The 21281-nt window shown below is 42.7% G+C and overlaps 1 protein-coding gene and 1 long non-coding RNA gene across 2 annotated transcripts; one reads left to right on the top strand and one right to left on the bottom strand.

Moving 5' to 3' along the window:
- Positions 1-443: 443 nt before the first annotated feature.
- LOC124866065 (keratin, type II cytoskeletal 8-like) lies at positions 444-5588 on the bottom strand. Its single transcript, XM_047361716.1, has 8 exons — positions 5076-5588; positions 3255-3463; positions 2610-2670; positions 2437-2532; positions 1975-2139; positions 1755-1880; positions 1394-1658; positions 444-1306 (listed from the first exon to the last, which is right to left on the bottom strand). The coding sequence occupies exons 1-8, from the start codon at positions 5469-5471 to the stop codon at positions 1053-1055; spliced, it is 1572 nt and encodes a 523-aa protein (XP_047217672.1). The 5' UTR covers positions 5472-5588; the 3' UTR covers positions 444-1052.
- LOC124866083 lies at positions 3471-19933 on the top strand. Its single transcript, XR_007037720.1, has 3 exons — positions 3471-3754; positions 16059-16159; positions 19541-19933. It is a non-coding gene; the product is annotated as an uncharacterized LOC124866083 (long non-coding RNA).
- Positions 19934-21281: the final 1348 nt, after the last annotated feature.

Genomic DNA, 21281 nt, shown 5'->3' with positions numbered 1-21281 from the left:
CTGCAGGTCAAAGTCATATCAGGGGATTACACTGACAATGTGGAGTTATGATCCCTAATCAATAAATCAAAGCAATAAAAAAAAATCAAGTCACGTATAATAAAAAGCTCTATACCAGCAGATAATGCATGTGGTTATTTCTGATACTGTGCACTGCTTCATGTTAATATAACTGTAATGAACTGTCTTCCATGAAAGTTTTTACATCAGAAAAAAACATTGTTGTGTCATTTTGATCAGATAAATTGAGAAATTTATCACAAAGGATAGAGTGCCCTGATTTTTGTATATTTGATTTGATTTAGATATTTAATTTAATGTTGTAGTAGTTTCAGAAGTGACTTCTAACTCTCCTCTGACCTTTAATAAATAAGCCAGTTGAAGTGATGTTATTGATTAGTGTTTTATGTGAGTCATTTTTAAAGAAGAAATTCAAACATCCGTCCATTTAGTAAACACATTTTTATTCATTAGTTTGGTAGCAAAACAGCACCTCAGGACAACAGTGTAACATGGGCAGCTTCCTAAGGGGTTGAACAGCTTCAGTTACAGAGCACGCACAGGGAAGACATGCATTACCTACTGTAACAGGCAATTTTAAGACAAAAATTGACCAATGTCACTGAAGCTCTGTTTCAGTACATTCACATTCCTTTGACAAGATCACTGTCCATTAAATGCAACATAACGGCCCTTCATGTATGGATTAGCACTTGCATAGACTTCATGGGAGCATGCATCGAATGTCTCTTTTTTCCCTACTTGCAATTTGCCCAGATTAAAATTCACTGGTATATGCAAAACTACTTCTTTTAGTACAAAACTTCAGACATACTGAATGAGTTCGTTGGTCCTTTAGATCTTTGGTAGTGTTAGGATCATTTATTGCTTTATAAAAACATGTTTGTGCTCTATTGGAGAGTTGGTAGAAAGCATTTTACTTCAGACTGCTTTATTACAATAGTTGAGGTGGGTGAGCTGTGAATATAAAACTACCAGAGAGGCAGGGGAAATCATAGCAGGCAGGTAGCTGCACCTTTAATCTAAACAGCTCAATCCTGAATGACTTCGGAGGACTCGGACACCACCCTGCCATCCTTGGTCTCAATCATCTTGATGACGACATTTTTCTTGCTTTGGGTGGTGCTGTAGCCGCCACCGCTGCCGCTGCTGAAGCCGCCACTGCTGAAGCCGCCACTGCTGAAGCCACCCATGCCGCTGCCGTAACCGCTGCTGTATCCGCTGCTGTATCCGCTGGAGTAGCTGCTCTTCATACTGTCCATACTGGGGAAACCACTGTAACTTGCTGTTGAGATCAAAGCAGATAGATGTAACAAAATATTCAAACTCGAAAACTGTAAAAGACTTTAGAGTCCACTTTAAGGAGACTTACTGCTCTGCTGGGAGATGTTGATAGCCTTGATGCCGGTTGCCAGTCTGTCCTCCTCTCCCTCCAGCAGCTTCCTGTAGGTGGCGATCTCGATGTCCAAAGCCAGCTTGACGTTCATCAGATCCTGGTACTCTCTGATCTGACGGGCCATGTCCTGCTTGGCTCTCTGCAGTGCCTCCTCCAGCTCCCTGATGCGGAGTTTGGCATCCTTCACAGCCAGCTCACCACGCTCCTCAGCCTCAGCAATCTGGGCCTCCAAGTTGGCACGCTAATAAAAGACAGTTAAAATTTTAAATGAATATGAAATAGCTATATAAAGTGACTTTAAGTCTTTTTGCACGTTGGGAAAACCTTTTTTCTGTACCTGTCCCTTGATGGAATCAATCTCTGATGTGAGCCTCTGGATCATGCGGTTGAGGTCTGCAATCTCTGTTTTTGTACTCCGCAAGTCATTGCCATATCTGCTAGCGGAGGTCTGCATCTCTTCATACTAAGGAAGCATCAATGAAAGATACTCTAATAAATTTTCCACATTCTTGTTAAACCTATGAAGTGTTAAATATCTCAAATGAGTTCTTCAATACCTTGGTCTTGTACCACGTCTCTGCCTCAGCACGGGTGCGGTTGGCAATATCCTCATACTGTGCCCTGACCTCAGCCACAATGGCATCCATATCCAGGTTGCGGCTGTTGTCCATCTCCACAATGACTGAGGTGTCCTTGATCTGTCCCTGGAGCTCATTCAGTTCCTGAGGAAATTTTAAAAAAAAAGTCAAGAAGGGAACAAAAGAGAAGGATTAGTCAATCCAAGTTCTTGAGGAAATCCATCCCGCTAATATATTTCCAGAGATGGTGAAAGACTCAGATCAAAATGATAAACAGATGTTTAAAGCAGATGCATCAAATAACAATAACCCTTTGAAATTAAACCGCAAAAATTACAGGAATGCCATGACCGTAATAATAAATCAACAATGACGCTGACTGAGTTCAAAGTGTTCAGACGTCAAGAATGAAATAATCTACAATGAAAATCTGTGCCGTACCTCCTCGTAGATCGACCTGAGGAAGTTGATCTCATCTGTCAAACTCTCCAGCTTGGCCTCCAGCTCAACCTTATTCATGTAGGCCTCATCCACATCCTTAAAATACATGCTTTTTAGAAATGTATGTCAAGAGTTAATTTACTCAGTGAATAGTGGAATAGTACAAGGATTACCTTTTTGATCAAGACAAAGTCGTTCTCACACTCTGTGCGCTTGTTGATTTCATCTTCATACCTAAGAAGGGAAAATGCAGTTTATCACATGGGTTTCAATACTCACAAAATCTCATCACATGTTCTATTCATCCCATGTAGTCTGATGCAACTCTAGGTGGCAGTAGTGGTCCATTGGTGCTTCTCGCACCTCCCCAGGACATCTGCCTCACAGAGTGTTAACTTAGGGTGAAGTGAGGGAACTGTTGCTGATTTTTTTTCCCTCTGTAACTTCTTATTTCATATGCTATATTTATCTTTGGACAGCTAGCAAACTTAAGTTTCTAACCAGTTTCTGTTGAAGCCCTGTTGTCAGCAGATTTGGATCCCTCTTCCCTTACCCAGTGCAGTGCAAACCTTCTCTGACAGCCAAGTGGGTTGAATGAGTTTTTCCTCCTGTGTACTGGGCGTCTGTAACATGCCTCTTTAGTGTTGTAATTCCCTAAAGTTTGTATGATGCAAGACAATAGACAGATGAAGGGAGGAGTCCACACAAGGATTAAATAGTCCTGTAAGGCTAATACCTCACTAGTACCCCACTATATTCTGCCTAGAACAGATGAAACCTACGTAAAGCCAGCCTGTATTAACCTCATCGACACTCACTTGTTCTTGAAGTCCTCCACCAGGCCCTGCATGTTGTGCAGGTCGGCCTCCAGCTTCATCTTGTCGTTGCCCAGGCTGTCTAGCTGTCTGCGGAGGTTGGCAATGTAGGCCTCGAACATTGCATCGATGTTGGAGCGGGTGGTGGTCTGTCCCTGCAGCAGGTTCCATTTGGTCTCCAGCATTTTGTTCTGCTGCTCCAGGAAACGGACCTATTGATAAGCGGAAGATGAATAATTGGCATCAATTCTTTTAGGATATCTATTCCATTCAAGAAATAACTAATTAAGACAATTACTTCACATGCTCGTTTATTAATAGTTAAATAATTTTATTGTCAGAAAATGTGATATATTGCACAACATTCTAGAAATATCTGATGTTTCTGCATAACATAGCTTTAAGGATTTTGCTCTGCAGCTAATAATTGGGATCTTGTTCCCCAGGCCGCCCATACATTGTACTCTGTGGTCTCGGTTCTTCTCATCCATTTGTCTCCTGGGGTGAGTACTGCCTGTTTTTTCCACACTTTCCAACAGGAAGGCCTCAATGACTACATGCATCCTGACAGGATTTAGGTGGCTGGAAAATGGCAATGACGGAGGAATAGAGCTTGTTAACCCTTCTCCTGCAAGCCTTCCTGTTTTTCCAGTGGGGCAGACAAAAAGGGGTGTGGTGAAGTTGCTCTTGGTGCAAGATGTAGAAAGGTAAATATTTATATGTATAATATAGGTTTGATGAGGAAGGAGTGGAAAGTAGAAAGTGATGAAAGGGTTGTCTGAAAGTGTGGGTGGGTGGAGGGTCTAGGGTCTAGGGGGAAGTGTACATTTGCTGTGAGGTGTTGAGTTTGCATTCTTGTTAAGAGTCAAAGAGAGATAACAAAAGCAGATTAGACAACTTGGTGGACATTGCACTCTGCTGTTGAAGATCAAATGACTTCAGAGGGTCTTGAATTGAGCTCGAGTAAATACAGACAGTAAAGTAACTCAGATGGCCACAGACAGACAACAGAAACTTTGGCTGAAGTTTACCTGCCCAGCTTTGAATCATGCAAAACTCTCCTTATCTTCATTTAATCATTACGCCAGGCGGAGGAGAGTTGATACACTCTCAGCCAGCTGGCATTGACCAGAACATGAAACCAGTCATGAAACCTTTTTAAATATTAACCCACTGAGACCTCAAGGAACTGATACTGTCCTAGGTGCACACATGCAGGACACATATGAAGCAGATTTGAAAGTTGATCTATTCATATGGTTAGGGGACACTCCTTTTGAAGTATGTTGCTGTGAAAAAAGGTATTGTGGTCAAGGTAACAATAAGCCCTCTTTAATGACTGTGTGTGATTGTGTGGTATGAGGGAGTAAGGGGAAACAGGGCAGCAGAAACAGCCACACCCCAGCTGAGGGAGGGACCATACCCAAGGTAACCCATGTCACAAGCCCTGAGTCCTGCCCTGACACACCCATATGCCTTTTTTCCTTCTTTCTCTCTTCTCTTCATGTCTGCTTCTCATTTTCATCTGGCACGTTGTCAGCCAGAACCAAAAGATAGCTAAACTCTGCATAGCCTGTGTTTCATGTGTGGGAGGTGAAGAAAGCAAACAGAGGAGCATAAATCAACTTTCTCTATGCAAAACAAGGGAGGAAGTCAGTGTTGCAGGGCATGTGCTAAACATATGGGTCTCTATTCTTAGTTGCATGACAATGTCACAACTACAAATAACTTTTACACTGTTTGACTGGTCTTTAACCCATACCAAAGTATTTTCCTTCTGTTTGAAGAGAAAACCATTATATACGTAATCCCACTGGCTCTTACCTTGTCAATGAAGGAGGCAAAGCGGTTGTTGAGGCCCTTGATTTGCTCTTTCTCTTGGGTACGGACGGCTTGGATTGTGGGGTCAATCTCGAGGTTCAAGGGGGCCAGCAGACTCTTGTTCACGCTAACAGCAGTGATGGGGGCCTGAGAAATCATGCCGCCTCCAAAGCCCATACCAAAGCCTCCTGCACCACCCATGCTTGAGCTGAGGCCGTACGCAGAGCTGCTGGTGATGCCTGCTCCTCCAAAGCCCCTGCCACCAGCACCTCCATAGGAGCTCTTGACTGTGAAGGTCTTGCGGGAGGTGATGCCACCTGGTCCAGCATAAGAGCTACTGCTAAAGCTCTTAGGGGCATTAGAGCTCCTGTAGGAAGTGGTTGAGGTCCTGAAAGACATTGTAAAGTAGTTTTTCTCTTGAATGAAATAAGTTTTGGATGGTTAGAGCGATCTCTGATCTGATCAAGGCAGGCAGACAGTCAGGCCAGCAGAGGGGAGAGACCAAGGCGGATAGACAGAGGGGAATCTACAGAGGAGTTTTAAACCCTGCCTCTGCAGTGGGAGGGGACTCACTCGAGTTGCAGATCTGGGTGAGAGGGAGGGCTGGGTTGTAACTTTACACCTCTATGACACACTGCCCAGCCAGTCAAAACTATTACCACCTATTCTCCATGCTTTTCTAAGCTGATACAGAAATCTATAAGAGGAATTTCAGGAGGTGATACTTCTTTCTTTCTCTCTTTTTGTGTCCCCCAGGTAAAAGTTTTTAAATGCAGAACAAAGTGTAAGATCTGAAGATCAGATTAAATAAAACAAAAGTTTCATCATAGAAAGTAGTTAAAAAGTAGTTCAAGCTGATTCTTTTTAGCCTTTCGGGTGTGTTATGGTTCATTGAAAGGTGTGTGTCATTATATGAAAACTAGAGGCATGGATGGGTTAGGGTTAGGTGTTGATTCATTATGCAACATCAAACAATGAATGTTAAAAATGAACACAAACACATGGTTGTAAATCTGGTTCAATTAGCCTTCCAGTATAGCCAGTTTGAAATGTTTTGCATATTAAAATAAATCCGCAGCAGGTTAGACTGCAAGTAGATCCAACCAGCACTGCCAAATGTATTAAATGTTGCATTTCAGCAACTCAGTTTAACTTTGTCAAATTAGAAGACCTAAAAATGACAAAGCAAGCATGTTGGTATGAAAAGCTGAATACAGCCGTTCCTGCTATAAATGCATATGGTGTGGTTTTGTCATGATGGTGAGATATAATTAATAAAAATCTTGAGAAGACCAGATGAAAAATATTTATAGCCAGGGTGGGCCAGTGTTGGGTTTTGAAAAAATGCCATGTACAAACATTTTTCTTCATCACTTAAAGTTGGTGGTTACCTTTTTGGTTGAACAAAAACTAAAACCAAAGAATTAAAGAAGTAGATTAAGAGATTGTCAAACTTTAGGTTGCTAACTTTTAGACTGCCTTAACTTTGGATAGAATAAGCCTAGCTGTTAACACCAGCCACATGAAGTTCAGGCTTTATGCTAAACTAAACTAAGCAGGGTTGCAGTTGCTGTAGCACTAAACTGGACCTCAGCGGCACAATTGGAACAAAGGGCATATTTTTGTCTTTGCCAAATTCTCCTTGTAAAAGCCAAACAACCTTTGGTGGAGGCAGTGTGATGGTGTGGGGCACCATATCCTTCCCATATCTCAACTCTCAGGGACTGACCCCCCCACAGACCGGAAGCAGAGTGGATAGAATGCCCACGCTGTAGTCCTGATCTCAGTTCCACCGAACACTTTAGGGATCAGCTTTTGCAGGTTGTTAATGCCAGACTGACCAACACAACCAGGTTTGCTCTCTTGCGACAAATACTGGTTGAGGAATGAGAAGCCATCCCACAGCCATGTTTCACCAAGCTGGTGACCTGCATAAGAAGGAGATGCCAAGTTGTTCTAGTAGTGTAGGGTGGTGGTGGTGTAAATGATGAATGAAGCTGTTTGGCGTTGGCAGAGAGGATTTGACAAAATCTTCTTGGACACAACCCACAAATACAATTTCCCTCCAAATGTGGCCCCATTTAAGGGGAAATAAACAGGCTTTCCAACAGTATATGATTATTGATGAGAAACACTGTTATAGCAAAGGCATAATTGACCGAATACACATTTCTTTACATTCTTTACATAGTGTATATTCGTTTAGAGTTTGCATGTTCTCCCCGTGCATGCGTGGGTTCTCACTGGGTACTCCGGCTTCCTCCCACAGTCCAAAGACATGCCTGTTAGGTTAATTGGTCTCTCTAAATTGCCCTTAGGTGTATGAATGAGTGTGTGCATGGTTGTATGTGTGTTGCCCTGCGATGGACTGGCGACCTGTCCAGGGTGTACCCCGCCTCTCGCCCATAGACTGCTGGAGATAGGCACCAGCTTCCCCGCAACCCACTATGGAATAAGCAGTAGAAAATGACTGACTGACTGGTTTACTTTCAAATAGATTTGCTATAAATATACATCCAATTTCTGTTTGTGGTAGAATTCCAGCTGCGAATTTTACAAGCAAGTTCCACAATCCCATTATTCAGGAACTTTTGTTAAAGAATGTTAGGCCCCTTTTCCACTGGCTCGTTTTAGCCAGCGTGGCTCTGCACGACTCGGTTTCACTCTACTCGGTACGGTAACTGTTGTGTTTCCACTGATCCCCCTATGGCTGAAGCTATGGTGGCTGAAGCACGGCCTCCAGCAATGAGTGTAGAGCACTGTGCTGCTATTATCGTTACTGTGTTACATTGTCACAGTAATCTGCGTGAAATGATAAAAAATAAATAAAAAACAAAAACAGAAACTAAATACTAATAACGTTTGTGATAATGTATATGCAAGAATGTCTTATGTTTTGTATGTCTAAAATGATCCACTAGGATAATTATCTGGGCCACAGCCCAGCCAGAACTTATAAAATAAGGCTCAAGGGTTCTGATGTGAGGGGGTGTGGCAGGAGAAGCAGAAAGACGCTGCTCTCTGGATGGTGAAGCTCCAAAGTTTGCCTGAAGAGTTTACAATTTTGAGCTTCATAAAAAGGTTTCTGTCTCATCCATGACAATAACGAGGACAAGGACTTAAAAGGTCAAAAGCGCGGACTTTTGACCTTCGAAGTTAGTTTTAGGTTGGATATTGCATATTCATGCTCCGCAGATTCAGCAGGCTCATCCTCCCGTTAGGTCCGATGCAGGCGGTCTGATTACGGGCAGCTATTCTCTGCCTGCTCCCTCCTCCTGCAGACGCTGGTTCGCTTAAGGGCCATCAAAATATGTCCGAACCGAACACGTTGTTTCATGGTAGTTTTGTTTTGTGTGTTTTGGGGGAAATGTTTGTAACTCTGAACAGCTGATTTTATGTGTGATCAGCTGGTTTAGGATGTTATTAAATACAGCGCTCTGCCTGCATGTAATTCAGAAAGTTGATTTGTCCCTTTTCTTTTCTGTCAGCCTTCAGGCATGGTTTATGACCCGTAAATGTTAAAATTACATGTTTGACCTGCTCTGGCCACTGTGGTCCTTAGTATTATTGTAGTTGCTCTTAAGTTTTATTAATTTTTCCCTGCATTGTCTCAATGAAAACCTTCTCTTTTCTCTTCTTCCCATGGCCATTCAGTGAACAGCAGTCTGTTCACGTCACATGTAGTCCCTACACAGCCCCGGTCGTACCTGCTCAGGAGCAGGGACCAAAAAAGTAGGTACTGATATGGAAAAAACTGTAATGGAAACACTTGCAAAGCGAGTCGAGTGTAGTCGAGCAGGGCCAAATCGAGCCAGTGGAAAAAGGGCATTATTGACTCCATGTGGTCTTGCAGTCGTGTGAAGATGTTCTGAACTTATTTTAAGGTCGAAATAACCTGACAAAGTAATAAATATTTTTTTATAAGTGTGTGATGAGATGATGTTAACCTCAAAACTTTTCCAAAACACGAATGTGAGCCATAAAAACGCAGTTTTACAGTGGTATTGACATTTTTGATGCTCTGGGACTTTGCTGCCCGTTGCCTGTGCAACTCCCAGCCCTGTTCTGATTGACACCAAAACCACATTGCCTGGCTTTTACCTGAAAACCTGGTGAACAGTACTGACCAGCATGCTTTTGTTATAAAAGCTTTGTTTTAACGTGACTGAGCCAAAGGAATGTTTGAATTAAGTTTCTGGATTTCTATAATGCTTAATGAGAAGTGTACTTACATAGATGGATCTGCTTAAATCTCATACATTTTCTCAGGAAAATCTACTCTTCATTGTTGCGCTTTATAAACAGCTTTTCATGATTTATGCTCAATGCCATTCACAGCATAAATCTGTTACAAATTCTCACCCTACCTTAATAACACAGCCACCATTGCCCCTATCATTTCTGCTTTCATTGTAACTTCACCAAGTTTCTCAACAGAACAAAAAAAACAAAAACACTGCGTATCTCCCTGTCCACCAATACCCGCTCTGCGTTCATGTCCTCCCTCGTCTATTTCCTCCTCCAGTCCCTCGCTACAATGAGTCATGACTCTTGGCATTACTGATCCGACCCCCTCCACCATACCCTCTCCCTTCAATCTTGTCTTACCATTTTTTTCTCCGCCATTGCCTTTTGGCCTCATTGTCGTCATGGAAACGTCCCAAATTCAAACACATTTTTGTCTTTCAAGGGGCAAAAATGGTGTGCCAGCTCAAGCGCGGCCTGCTTGCAACTTCATCAGGTTTCAAAGGGACTGAGTCAGTCATCCTGAATAACAATGTATGGCAATTTTAATCCAACAAAATCTTCTGTCACAAAAAAACAGTCTTTAAAGTAACAACGTTTAAGCAATAGGGAATTTCCTGTTCTGCTATGTGAAATTCACATGACAGCAGTGAGGTCTTGATTGTATGATATCAGCTGCCTTTGAATCATGTTGTCCTGCTGGGTTCGAAAAGCAGTTGCTAAGAGTCAGATTATCTGAGTTTCTCAGATCACTTGATCAAATTACTGTAATTTTTGCAATGTATTGTGAGCCATGCTTTGGTTGATTAAATGACTCTAATCACTCTACAAAGCGGTCAGTCGTCAACTATTTGTCATTGGTTAATAATTCTGTTTTCATCCAGAGTTTCTGTCTTTCCCAAGATCCATGGTTCTAAACACACCTTCGTATTGAAGTTTTTCTCCAGGAAATTTGATGTTTATTGTGAAAAAAAAATCAACAGCTTGTGAGACTGAAGCTTGACATTCTCATGTTTCTTTATTCTAACATATTTTGCCAGACTGTTTTGTTTTGTCATTTTGTTGGTGACAAATAATCATACCTTGCAACAATAATTCAAGATAGAAGTGTAGATCCTAAAAGCTTTAATGTGAAGATTCTACTCATCAGAAATTGCTTTGCAATGATTTTATTTAAATATTGTGTAATTGTGCATGCCATTTACAATGTCTAGAGGTGAAAATACCTAATTTCGGAGTCTTGATTAGGCATAACAGTATGACCACCTGCAGTATAGTGTACTCATACCCCTTTGTTCACCATAACAACCCTGACCCATCTGGCAGGGATTCTACAAGATCCCTGAAGGTGTGCTGTGGTATCTGGCTCTGAGATATCTGCACCAGATCCTCTAAGACCAGTAAGCTGTGAGGTGAGGGCCTCAATGGATTGGACTTGTTTGTCCAACACATCCCACAGACGTCTGTGGAATGTGTAGGACAAATCAAATCTCAAATGCTTTGTAGTGCTGACAGAAATCACAGACTTCAGGGAATACTAATTCTGTGAAAGTGTGATTGTTTAGGTAGGTGGTACGTATCAAAGAAACATCATCATGGATGTCAGGACCAAAGGTTTTACAGCAGAACATTGATTAAAGCATAACACCACTTCTGCTGGATTGGATCATTCCCATAATCCCTCCTGGTGTCATGTGTTACCAAGGTTAGCAATGCACAAACGCACACCTTATGTGATTCATCAGAACACAGCCCCTTCTTTTGTTACTCTGCGGTCCAGCTGTGGACCAGCACGGACACACTGACAGGTCTGCAACTGTGCACACCCATACTTAAACTATGATGGACCGTGGATTCTGACAAATTTCTATCAGAACCAGGATTGACTATATCAGCAATTGCAGGTACAGTAGCTTATAAGTTGAATCAGACCACACAGGCCAGCCTTCGCTCCTCCTCGTGCATCACTAAGTCTTGGCTACCGATGACCATTTCACCGATTCACTTCAGAGAATTTACACCGAGCCACATTTTTGGTTTCAGTAGTTGACATTCCTAGAAGTATCAGACTACGCCTGTCATTGACGGTGTTCAGTTTGGTCAGCTTTAATCATAGTTTCATCATGACATGTCACATGCTTGGAGTGTTTATCCGTCTGTTGGCTAATCCCAGGCGGGCGGCTGATGTGTCGTTTGACCAAGGGCCAGCATAATGAGGAGAAAACGTACAGCATGATAGGACAGAGATGGACCTCTACACCCTGCCCTCTATGTGCCTCAGAAGTCTAGAAACAAGTCCGAGGAGCTGTGGCTGTCAGAGTACCTCAACAGTGTGTCACAAGTGTAAATGAGGGGGTGTGTTTATGGGTGTAACCCTCCCGCTCCTGCGTTCCGGTCAACCAGAAAGAATACACACCCAGGGTGGAGGAAATTTTTTAGTGTGACTCAGCATTCAAGAATTTGAAGGAAAAATTGAAGAAAATATTCAGTTCTAACATCAATAATAACACACTTTTGAATTTCTGCAGCTATTAACAAGACGTATCAAACTTTACACAAATCGACCCTGAGGTGGTCCAGCAGCCCTTCCTGCCAAGATAAAGTACAATCTTCTTGCACTTTGAACAACCCCTTTTGTTTCAAGGCTGCATTGTATAACAATGATGCCTATATACCATTAAGTGGAAAACGACCCTCCCTGTCAGGCTTGGAAAACCTGTCTGGAGCAACAGGTTATGTTGAATTTTCCTGATAAGATTAGCTTTGAAAACAGTCCATATCAAGCTTTTGGCTTGAGGCCATTGAGGCTCATTTTAATCAGGCTAACCAGAATATGTTCTGTCTAGTGAGAATTTACTGACTGTTTCCACATTTTTAAAACAAAATCATAAAACTTCTAGAAAATGGAAGCAGTAAGGTTTTTCCTTGTTGCTTTCACAACGTTTTGTGGTGCATGTGCTCAGGATACTGGGGGGATTTACTGCTCCTCCACTCACAGTGTCATGTTTATCTGTGCAGAACTTGCTTCAAAGATAGCAGAGGGACAGACTTGAAAACATAACCAAGTATTCCAATTAGAGTTCCCACACAGTTTGGAAAAATATGTAATTAAATTGAAGTATTTACCATGTCTGAAAAAGTATAAAAGAAATCTGAAATGTATCACCTTTACCCTTTTGGCCATCCATCCATCCATCCACATCCATCCATCCATCCATCCATAGATCCATCCCATCCATCGATCCATCCCATCCATAGATCCATCCATCCACTGATAAGTGACAGCCTGAGTAATGTAGAAAGGTCTTAAGTATTCACACAATGAGAAATCTGTGGAATTTTGAATCAGAATCAGCTTTATTGCCAAGTTTGTACATACAAACAAGGAATTTGACTCCGGTACACTTTGCTCTTTTGTTCTGTTTTTGCATTACAGAATATACAAATTTACAATGTACAATATACACATATATAATGAAAAGGTGCATTTGCAACATCTGTATGCTGTTGTTTTGTACTTTATTGAATGTTCAACAGAGAAACAGCCTAGGGGAAGAAACTGTCTCTGTGGCGGCTGGTTTTAGTGAACAGTACTCTGTAGCGGCGGCCTGATGGTAAAACTCTGAACAGTTTATGTGCAGGGTGTGTGGGGTCGGCAGAGATTTTAGCAGCTCTTTTCCTGACCCTAGACCTGTATAAGTTCTGGATGGAGGGAAGGTCAGTCCTGATTATTCTCTCTGCAGTCCTGATTATTCGTTGCAGTCTGGACCTGTCCTGCTTGTGGATGAGCCAAACCACACTGAGATGGATGAAAACAGGACAGACTGAATGATTGCAGTGTAGAAGATGACCAACAGCTCCTGTGGAAGGTTGTACTTCTTGAGTTGCCTCAGGAAGTACAGTCTCTGCTGGGCCTTCTTTCGAACAGTGTCTATGTGTGAGGACCATCTCAGGTCCTCAGAGATGGTGGTTCCTAAGAACCTGAAGTGGTCCACGGCCGATGCAGTGTTGTTGAGGATGGTGAGGGGGGTGTATGGGGGTGGTGTTCTCCGAAAGTCCACCACCATTTCCACAGTCTTGAGTGGGTTCAGTTCAAGGTAGTTCTGACCGCACCAGTGTACCAGCCGATCCACCTGCTGTCTGTATGCAGACTCATCACCGTCCTGGATCAGTCCAATGACAGTGGTGTCATCTGCAAACTTAAGGAGTTTCACGGACGAGTCAGATGAGGTGCAGTCATTTGTGTACAGGGAGAAGAGGAGTGGGGATAGAACACAACCCTGGGGGGCACCAGTACTTATTGATCTGGATCGGGAGAAGATGCTCCCCAGTCTCACCTGCTGCTGTCGGTCCGTTAGGAAGCTGTTGATCCACTGACAGGTGGAGGATGGGACGTTGAGCTGGGTGAGCTTCTGGTGGAGGATGTCTGGTATGATGGTGTTGAAGGCCGAGCTGAAGTCTACAAACAGGATCCTGGCGTACGTCCCTGGGTGGTCGAGGTGTTGCAGGATGAAGTGTAGACCTAAGTTAACAGCATCATCTGCCGACCTGTTTGCTCCGCAAGCAAATTGCAGGGGGTCCAGCAGGGGGCCTGTGATGTCTTTCAGGTGCTTCAACACCAGCCGCTAAAAGTATTTCATGACCACAGATGTCAGGGCCACAGGCCTGTAGTCATTTAATCCTACGATGGTGGGTTTCTTGGGAACCGGGATGATGGTGGATCGTTTGAGGCAGGAGGGGACCTCACATTTCTCCAGTAACTTGTTGAAGATCCTTGTGAAGATCGGAGCGAGTTGATTTGCACAGGCTTTCAGGCATGATGGGGAGACGTTATCAGGTCCTCCAGCTTTCTTTGTTTTCATGCGCTGAAAGAGCCTATTTACATCTTCCTCTGAGATCTTTAGTGCAGGCAGAGGATCTGAAGGTAGGGGGTTGGTTGTTTTACGGGTCAAATTTGTTCCTGAATGGGATGTAGAGGGGATGATTTGAGGTGTGAATGGCTTCTTGTCATGTTTGCAGTAGAAGCCATTCAGACAGTTGGCCAGGCGAGGACTCTGTTCAGGATGGGTGGGGGGGCTCCTATAGGCAGTCAGGTTTCTCAGACCGGTCCATATAGCCGAAGCGTCACCAGTAGAAAGGCTGTTCTTAAGCTTCTCACTGTAGCTTCGCTTGATTGCTTTGATCTCCTTTGTTAGTCTGTTCCTGGCCTGCCTGTACCGCGCCAAATCTCCACTGCTGTGAGCTTCTTCCTTTTCCCTGCGCAGATTCCTGAGGTGTGGAGCAAACCATGGCTTGTTATTCCCAAAGGTGCAGAAGGTCTTGGTCTGCATACACATGTCCTCACAGAAACTGATGTATGATGTCACCACATCAGTTATTTGGTTTAGGTCAGTGGCTGAAGTTTCAAAAACAGTCCAGTCTGTGCATTCAAAGCAGGCCTGTAGCATCTGCTTTGATTCCTCAGTCCACTTCTTAACAGTGTGAACCTTGGGTTTGGAAGCTCTTAGTTTCTGTCTGTAGGTTGGGATGAGGTGGATTAGATAATGATCCGAAAAACCTAGAGCAGCCCTGGTAACAGCATGATATGAGTCCTTTAAAGCTGTGTAACAATGGTCCAGTGTGTTTTTGTCTCTGATGGGACACTTAATATGCTGTCTGTATTTGGGGAGTTCATTTGAGAGGTTTGCGCTGTTAAAATTTCCCAGTATTATGATGAAAGAGTCCGTGTATTTTTTCTCCAAGTCTGTAATCAGCTCAGCAAGATGTTTTTCCTCAGCAGAAGTGCAGCCATGTGGTGGAAAATATGAGCCAATTATTATAAACGAGGAAAACTCTCAGTGAATAAAACGGTTTACAGATTATGGAAAATGACTCCAGATCCGGGCTACATGTTTTTCCCAACCTTCATTTATATAAAAGCAGATTCCGCCTCCTCGCCTCTTCCCCAATAGCTCCGCGCTGCAATCTGCTCCGAGCAGCTGGAAGTCCAGCAACAGCAGTGTGCGGTATGGGATGTTTTCACTCAGCCATGTCTCGGTGAAGCAGAGAACCGCTGATCCGCGGAGGTCCATGTTTTTACCGGTGAGGAGAAGCAGCTCGTCCACCTTGTTGTTTAGAGAGCGGACATTTGCCAGGTGGATTGAAGGCAGTGGTGTGCGAAGTCCTCTTTTGCGGAGCTTTACCAGCGAGCCAGCACGTTTCCCCTTCGACGCTTTTGGGGCAGTATCCCGTATAGCGCCGCAGCTCTGCTTGCCAGGAGCTCAGTGAACCTCGGATCAATGAAAGATGGTGAAAAAATCCCAAGAGAGGACTCTCTGATGTTGGGAAGTTCCTCTCTACTGAATGAGACCACAGAATTGTGGCTCGAAAAACATAAAAACACACAAAATACAAAAACAAAGAGAGAGCGAAGCTCCGAGGCTGCCATCGTCGGCGCCAGGAAGATAAACACATTTTGACATGAATTATGTGCAGGAACCCTGTCAAATAATTTTACAATAGTTAATCACATTAATCACAGTATTCATCACAGCTAATCCTGAGCTTTCAGAGTAAAAATGAAAAGTTAAGGCCTACATCTGATTGATAAGGAATCTTTTTCTGAGTGTCCTTTAGAGTGTCCAATATAAACTGAATCATGGAAACAAAGTTTGGCCTTCGTTAGAGAAATATTTTGCGCATTCAGATGGACATGTACAGCTTTCATAGCTCCTGCCTGTGTTATCTGGTCCTTTATTGCAGGGGATTGGGACTCCTTGGCTTCTTTGGACACCTGGGCAACAATCCGGAGCTCAATTTCTGTTTTTCCTCCAGGCAGCTACTCTGGTGATGGGACAGTCCAAGTCAGTTCCTCAACATCTGCACACTATTATCTTTCATACATATATGATATTACATGACCTAACCTGACTCACTCAGCAACCTTTAACACTACACAATCACATTTTTGCAACTTAAAATTTGTTCTGAAGTCAGATAGACCTGATGCTGTTTTCAAATTTAAAATCTCACATTATTAGCCATCAAACAGGAGTATCTCGATCAGTACAAATATCTAGGCTTTCTTCTTGATCATTTTTCTAGGCCAAAACGAGGCGTATTCCTGCTACATATGTAATTGATTATGTTAATGTGATTTTTATGCATGTTTCCTTTTGTATGCATGCCCTGGATACTGTTTATTACTGTTTTGAGATTCCTTCCACATTTTAAAAGGTTTTACACACTATTGTCTGCTGTATACTAGTGTCAGAGGATCAGGCTGGCTCACTCTTAAGGAAACATTCTTTCTAACCACCCTACATCAAAAAGTCCAACAACTGCAAGCAAGCCTTTACTGTAACTCGTAGCTAGTCTTGTAAATCACTGTGGAGGAATTTTAGCCCACTCTCTATGGCAGAATTGTTTTAACTGAGCCAGATATGTGGGCTTTGTACACAGCCTGTTTGAGGTCATGCTACAACATTTCAGGTTTAGGTCTGAGCCATTCTGGTGTGTACTTGCTGATGTTTTGATTTGATTTTTTGAAGTTTTTCTGAGATGCTGTGTGAGTTTTTTGCCAAAAATGATGTGACCCACCCCTTTTTAAAAAGTCCTCTTTGGAAGTCTCCAGACAACAGAATATTTTCCCAAACTCTTGGGTATAATCAATATGTTTTTCCGCCAAATGTGTGACGGGCTTTGCTGTTGTTTTTGGTCAGCAGTGGTTTTGGCCTTAAGACTCTCCCATGGCAGCCAGTTTCGCTCATTTTTCATTTATGGACACAGCTTTAGATGTTCTTTTATGACCACCTGGATGAAACATTAAGGCGCCCTAGTGTATCTTTAGCAGGCTGGCCACTCCTGTGAAGGTTGTTAAACAGGCTCTGTTTAAGCCTTCCGGTCTGCCAGTAATCAGGCCTTGGTGTGGCTAATGAAACCGAATTCAGTCTTCCAAAAATCTGGTTAATAAGAGTTAATTCATGATTTCACAAGGGAGCTTCTTACTTTTTTACATAGCACAACAGAATCAAACTGGGTATTAATTTTCTTAAAGTGAAGGGTTGAAACTGTGACCCGCTGAGTACTCGATGTCAGTGTATGCTTGTTTTATGTAGTGCAGTTTTTCAGATGGATGAACATTTACTAAAATAGTAGTCTTCTTGACTTGCTGGACCTTTGAAAAACAGTCTGAGATGAACTGAGCTACTCTCTATCAGATTACACATTTGATCTTAGTAAACAAATTAAATGACCATTGATCTACTTTTAAAATTTCTAATTTCATTAATCCAGTGTATCTAAATCAGAGTAACTGTTAGAGTATTTGCTGTGTGAGACGCCTCTGCTAAAGGTTGCATGACATACCACAGTTTCCTTCCCACTTAGGTAATGGCAACAAAACATGTCGGTTGATTTCTGTCTGCACTGTAGGATTGTTCTCTAACAAGGAAGTCAGAAGCAATCATATAGGAGCTACAACATTAGGCTGCTTCTGTCTGCCCTTTGTAACCAATGGACTATGAAAAGCTGCCGCTCAGTAATAGCGTGCAACTTAAGGCCAATACATACACTGCAAGAACAGATACATACAGGGGTTGGACAGTGAAACTGAAACACCTGGTTTTAGACCACAATAATTTATTAGTATGGTGTAGGGCCAATACAGCATCAATTCATCTTGGGGATGACATATACAAGTCCTGCACAGTGGTCAGAGGGATTTTAAGCCATTCTTCTTGCAGGATAGTGGCCAGGTCACTATGTGATACTGGTGGAGGAAAACGTTTCCTGACTCGCTCCTCCAAAACATCCCAAAGTGGCTCAAAAATATTTAGATCTGGTGACTGTGCAGGCCATGGGAGATATTCAACTTCACTTTCGTGTTCATCAAACCTATCTTTCACTAGTCTTGCTGTGTGTATTGGTGCATTGTCATCCTGATACACGGCACCTCCTTCAGGATACAATGTTTGAACCATTGGATGCACATGGTCCTCAAGAATGGTTTGGTAGTCCTTGGCAGTGATGCGCCCATCTAGCACAAGTATTGGGCCAAGGAAATGCCATGATATAGCAGCCCAAACCATCAGTGATCCACCCCCATACTTCACTCTGGGCATGCAACAGTCTGGGTGGTATGCTTCTTTGGGGCTTCTCCACACCGTAACTCTCTCGGATATGGGGAAAACAGTAAAGGTGGACTCATCAGAGAACAATACATGTTTAACATTGTCCACAGCCCAAGATTTGCGCTCCTTGCACCATTGAAACTGACGTTTGGCATTGGCATGAGTGACAAAAGGTTTGGCTATAGCAGCCCGGCCGTGTATATTGACCCTGTGGAGCTCCCGACGGACAGTTCTGGTGGAAACAGGAGAGTTGAGGTGCACATTTAATTCTGCCTTGATTTGGGCAGCCGTGGTTTTATGTTTTTTGGATACAATCCGGGTTAGTACCTAAACATCCCTTTCAGACAGCTTCCTCTTGCGTCCACAGTTAATCCTGTAGGATGTGGTTCGTCCTTCTTGGTGGTATGCTGACATTACTCTGAATATCGTGGCTCTTGATACATCACAAAGACTTGCTGTCTTGGTCACAGATGCGCCAGCAAGACGTGCACCAACAATTTGTCCTCTTTTGAACTCTGGTATGTCACCCTTAATGTTGTGTGCATTTCAATATTTTGAGCAAAACTGAGCTCTTACCCTGCTAATTGAACCTTCACACTCTGCTCTTACTGGTGCAATGTGCAATCAATGAAGACTGGCTACCAGGCTGGTCCAATTTAGCCATGGAACTTCCCACACTAAAATAACATGTGTTTCAGTTTCATTGTCCAACCCCTGTATGTTCCTAGAGGTGTCAAGAACAAGAACAACGTTCTTTGGCCAGTACATTTCATACTCCACAAGAACTCAAGCACAAAACTCCTGGGAGGTCCTCATACTTCCCTCCTACTCCAGCATAATAGTTGTCAGACACCACACAAGCAAACAGTTGTGCCCATATTGTGTGGCAAAAGCACCCAGACCAGGGTTGCAGGTACAGAATAATGTAACTCTGATCTTGCAGCCTAGGAGATTTTAACTTCTATGTCTCAATCAAAGAAATTGTAAATAGATCCATTGCACAAATAATAAATAAATTTGCATTAGTTGATTATGTCTGTATTGTAACAGTGCTTTTTGGCAATAAATCCTCCTACTAATATCTTCATACTGCTGGAATGCTCTTCTCTTTAGATGCACCCCCTTCACATATTGAAGAACAAAGGGCAAGTCGGGCGATGTGTTGCTGAAGCATCCAATAGTCACAAGCTACAGATGGTTCCTCGTAGACTCATCAGACAACATCTCTACTGTCTTGGCAGAGAAGCGCTGCCAGACTAACTCAGAACTTGATAGAATGTAATAAGGGTGGCATTTTAGGTGGCTTTGTTGGGCAATTGCCCTGTGGCAGAGCATGAAAATGTCACAGTGGTCCTGTATAGGAAAAAATGGGTCCGGGCTGTTGGGACCACACAGCCATGGGTGTTCAACACTAAAACTCCGGTACATACTTTCCTGGAACCTTTCAAAATAAAGTGCATTAACCTTCTTCCAGCACAGCCAGGAAATGGGGTAACTGCGGACTTCCTGTGGCGCCAATACCCAAATAAAAGCCCCACCTTTCCACAAGTCTTTCTCTTCCACACCGATGACCATCGGGTCAGGAGGGAACACAGCACGCTGAATGTCTTTTGCTGGCAAAAGGACATAAATTCAACTGGATCCAAGGACCGATCATTTGCAAAAGTTAAGTAGAATGAAATACTGTCTGTGTATCCGGTATTTTCATTCATGAATGGAGAAATTAAGGTGTAAGAGTTGCTTACATTTTCTCTTCGAGGCCCCACAGAAGCAAACGGTGTTCCGAGAGAAGCTGTTTCGACAAGCCGAGTCTGGAGGAAAGACAACGACCGCAACCGTGTTTACGGTAACGAACAGCTGGTCACCTTCTGATCGGGAGAAACTGAGGAAGTTAGCGGGAAGCTAACTCTTTGTTCACGACGGATATCTTCTTCAAACTTTGCCTTGGGACGACATTCCCTCAACAGCTTCAGAGGTTGGGTTTTGGGCAGATTAACAGATTGGTTTAGGATGAAATGATCTAAACGTTTTCATGTTATGAAGTTTGTTTTGTGGAACTCGGCTATCTTGGTGCTAGCATGCTACCTGTAGCACCCAGGCCGGTTCGGGTTCTTTGTATGTTTTAAAGCTAAGATAAACTTTATTTAAAGGGTGGTTTTAACCAGAACATTGCTCATAACGCGCCGTCAGCGCTTATGCATTTTAACCCTGGTATTTTAAAGGTATGTGTTGATTCTGGCGCTAAGCTATCTCTAGCTTAGCACTTTAGCTAGCTTCTTTGTTAGCCCAATGGCCAGCCGGTAAGAACACATGTGCTAGCATTAAGGCTAGTCAACAGAAAGGTTGTTAGTTTTCAAGCTAGTGAATAATAGTCCCCGAACATCATTTACTAAAGTTGATAACTAAGTAAACACCATTAAGCCCCATTTCTCCAGAAAGATTTGGCTCTTTACCAAAATACTCAATAATATTTCTTCAAATATAATTTTAATAAATGAAGGCAGCTAATTAGACACCTTTGAGAATTAGTCATCCAGGAGGTTGGTTTTATTCAGCAGATCATTATTTAAAACATTATTTTATTAAAATAATATTTAATCTGATCTTGCATTGTGAAGGGTTGTCTAAAGGTTGCTGATTATTTTCTAAGTTAGTTCCAAAACTAACTTAACTTCACTTCCAGGTTCTTCAAGATAATCCGTGGTTCTCAAACATAAACATTGCATGGTAATGTTGCATCACTCTTTTTGGTCATGATTTCTAATCATCTTTAATCAACTTGTTTATATTGTACATAGTCCATTAGTTGTCATTATTCTTTAATTCTGCTTGGTAGTTTAGTTGGATTGTTTTA

Source organism: Girardinichthys multiradiatus, chromosome 1 (assembly GCF_021462225.1).
Source record: "Girardinichthys multiradiatus isolate DD_20200921_A chromosome 1, DD_fGirMul_XY1, whole genome shotgun sequence".
NCBI lineage: Eukaryota > Metazoa > Chordata > Actinopteri > Cyprinodontiformes > Goodeidae > Girardinichthys > Girardinichthys multiradiatus.
The sequence above is the reverse complement of the archived record's forward strand: the minus strand, read 5'-3'. Positions and strand labels throughout refer to the sequence as shown.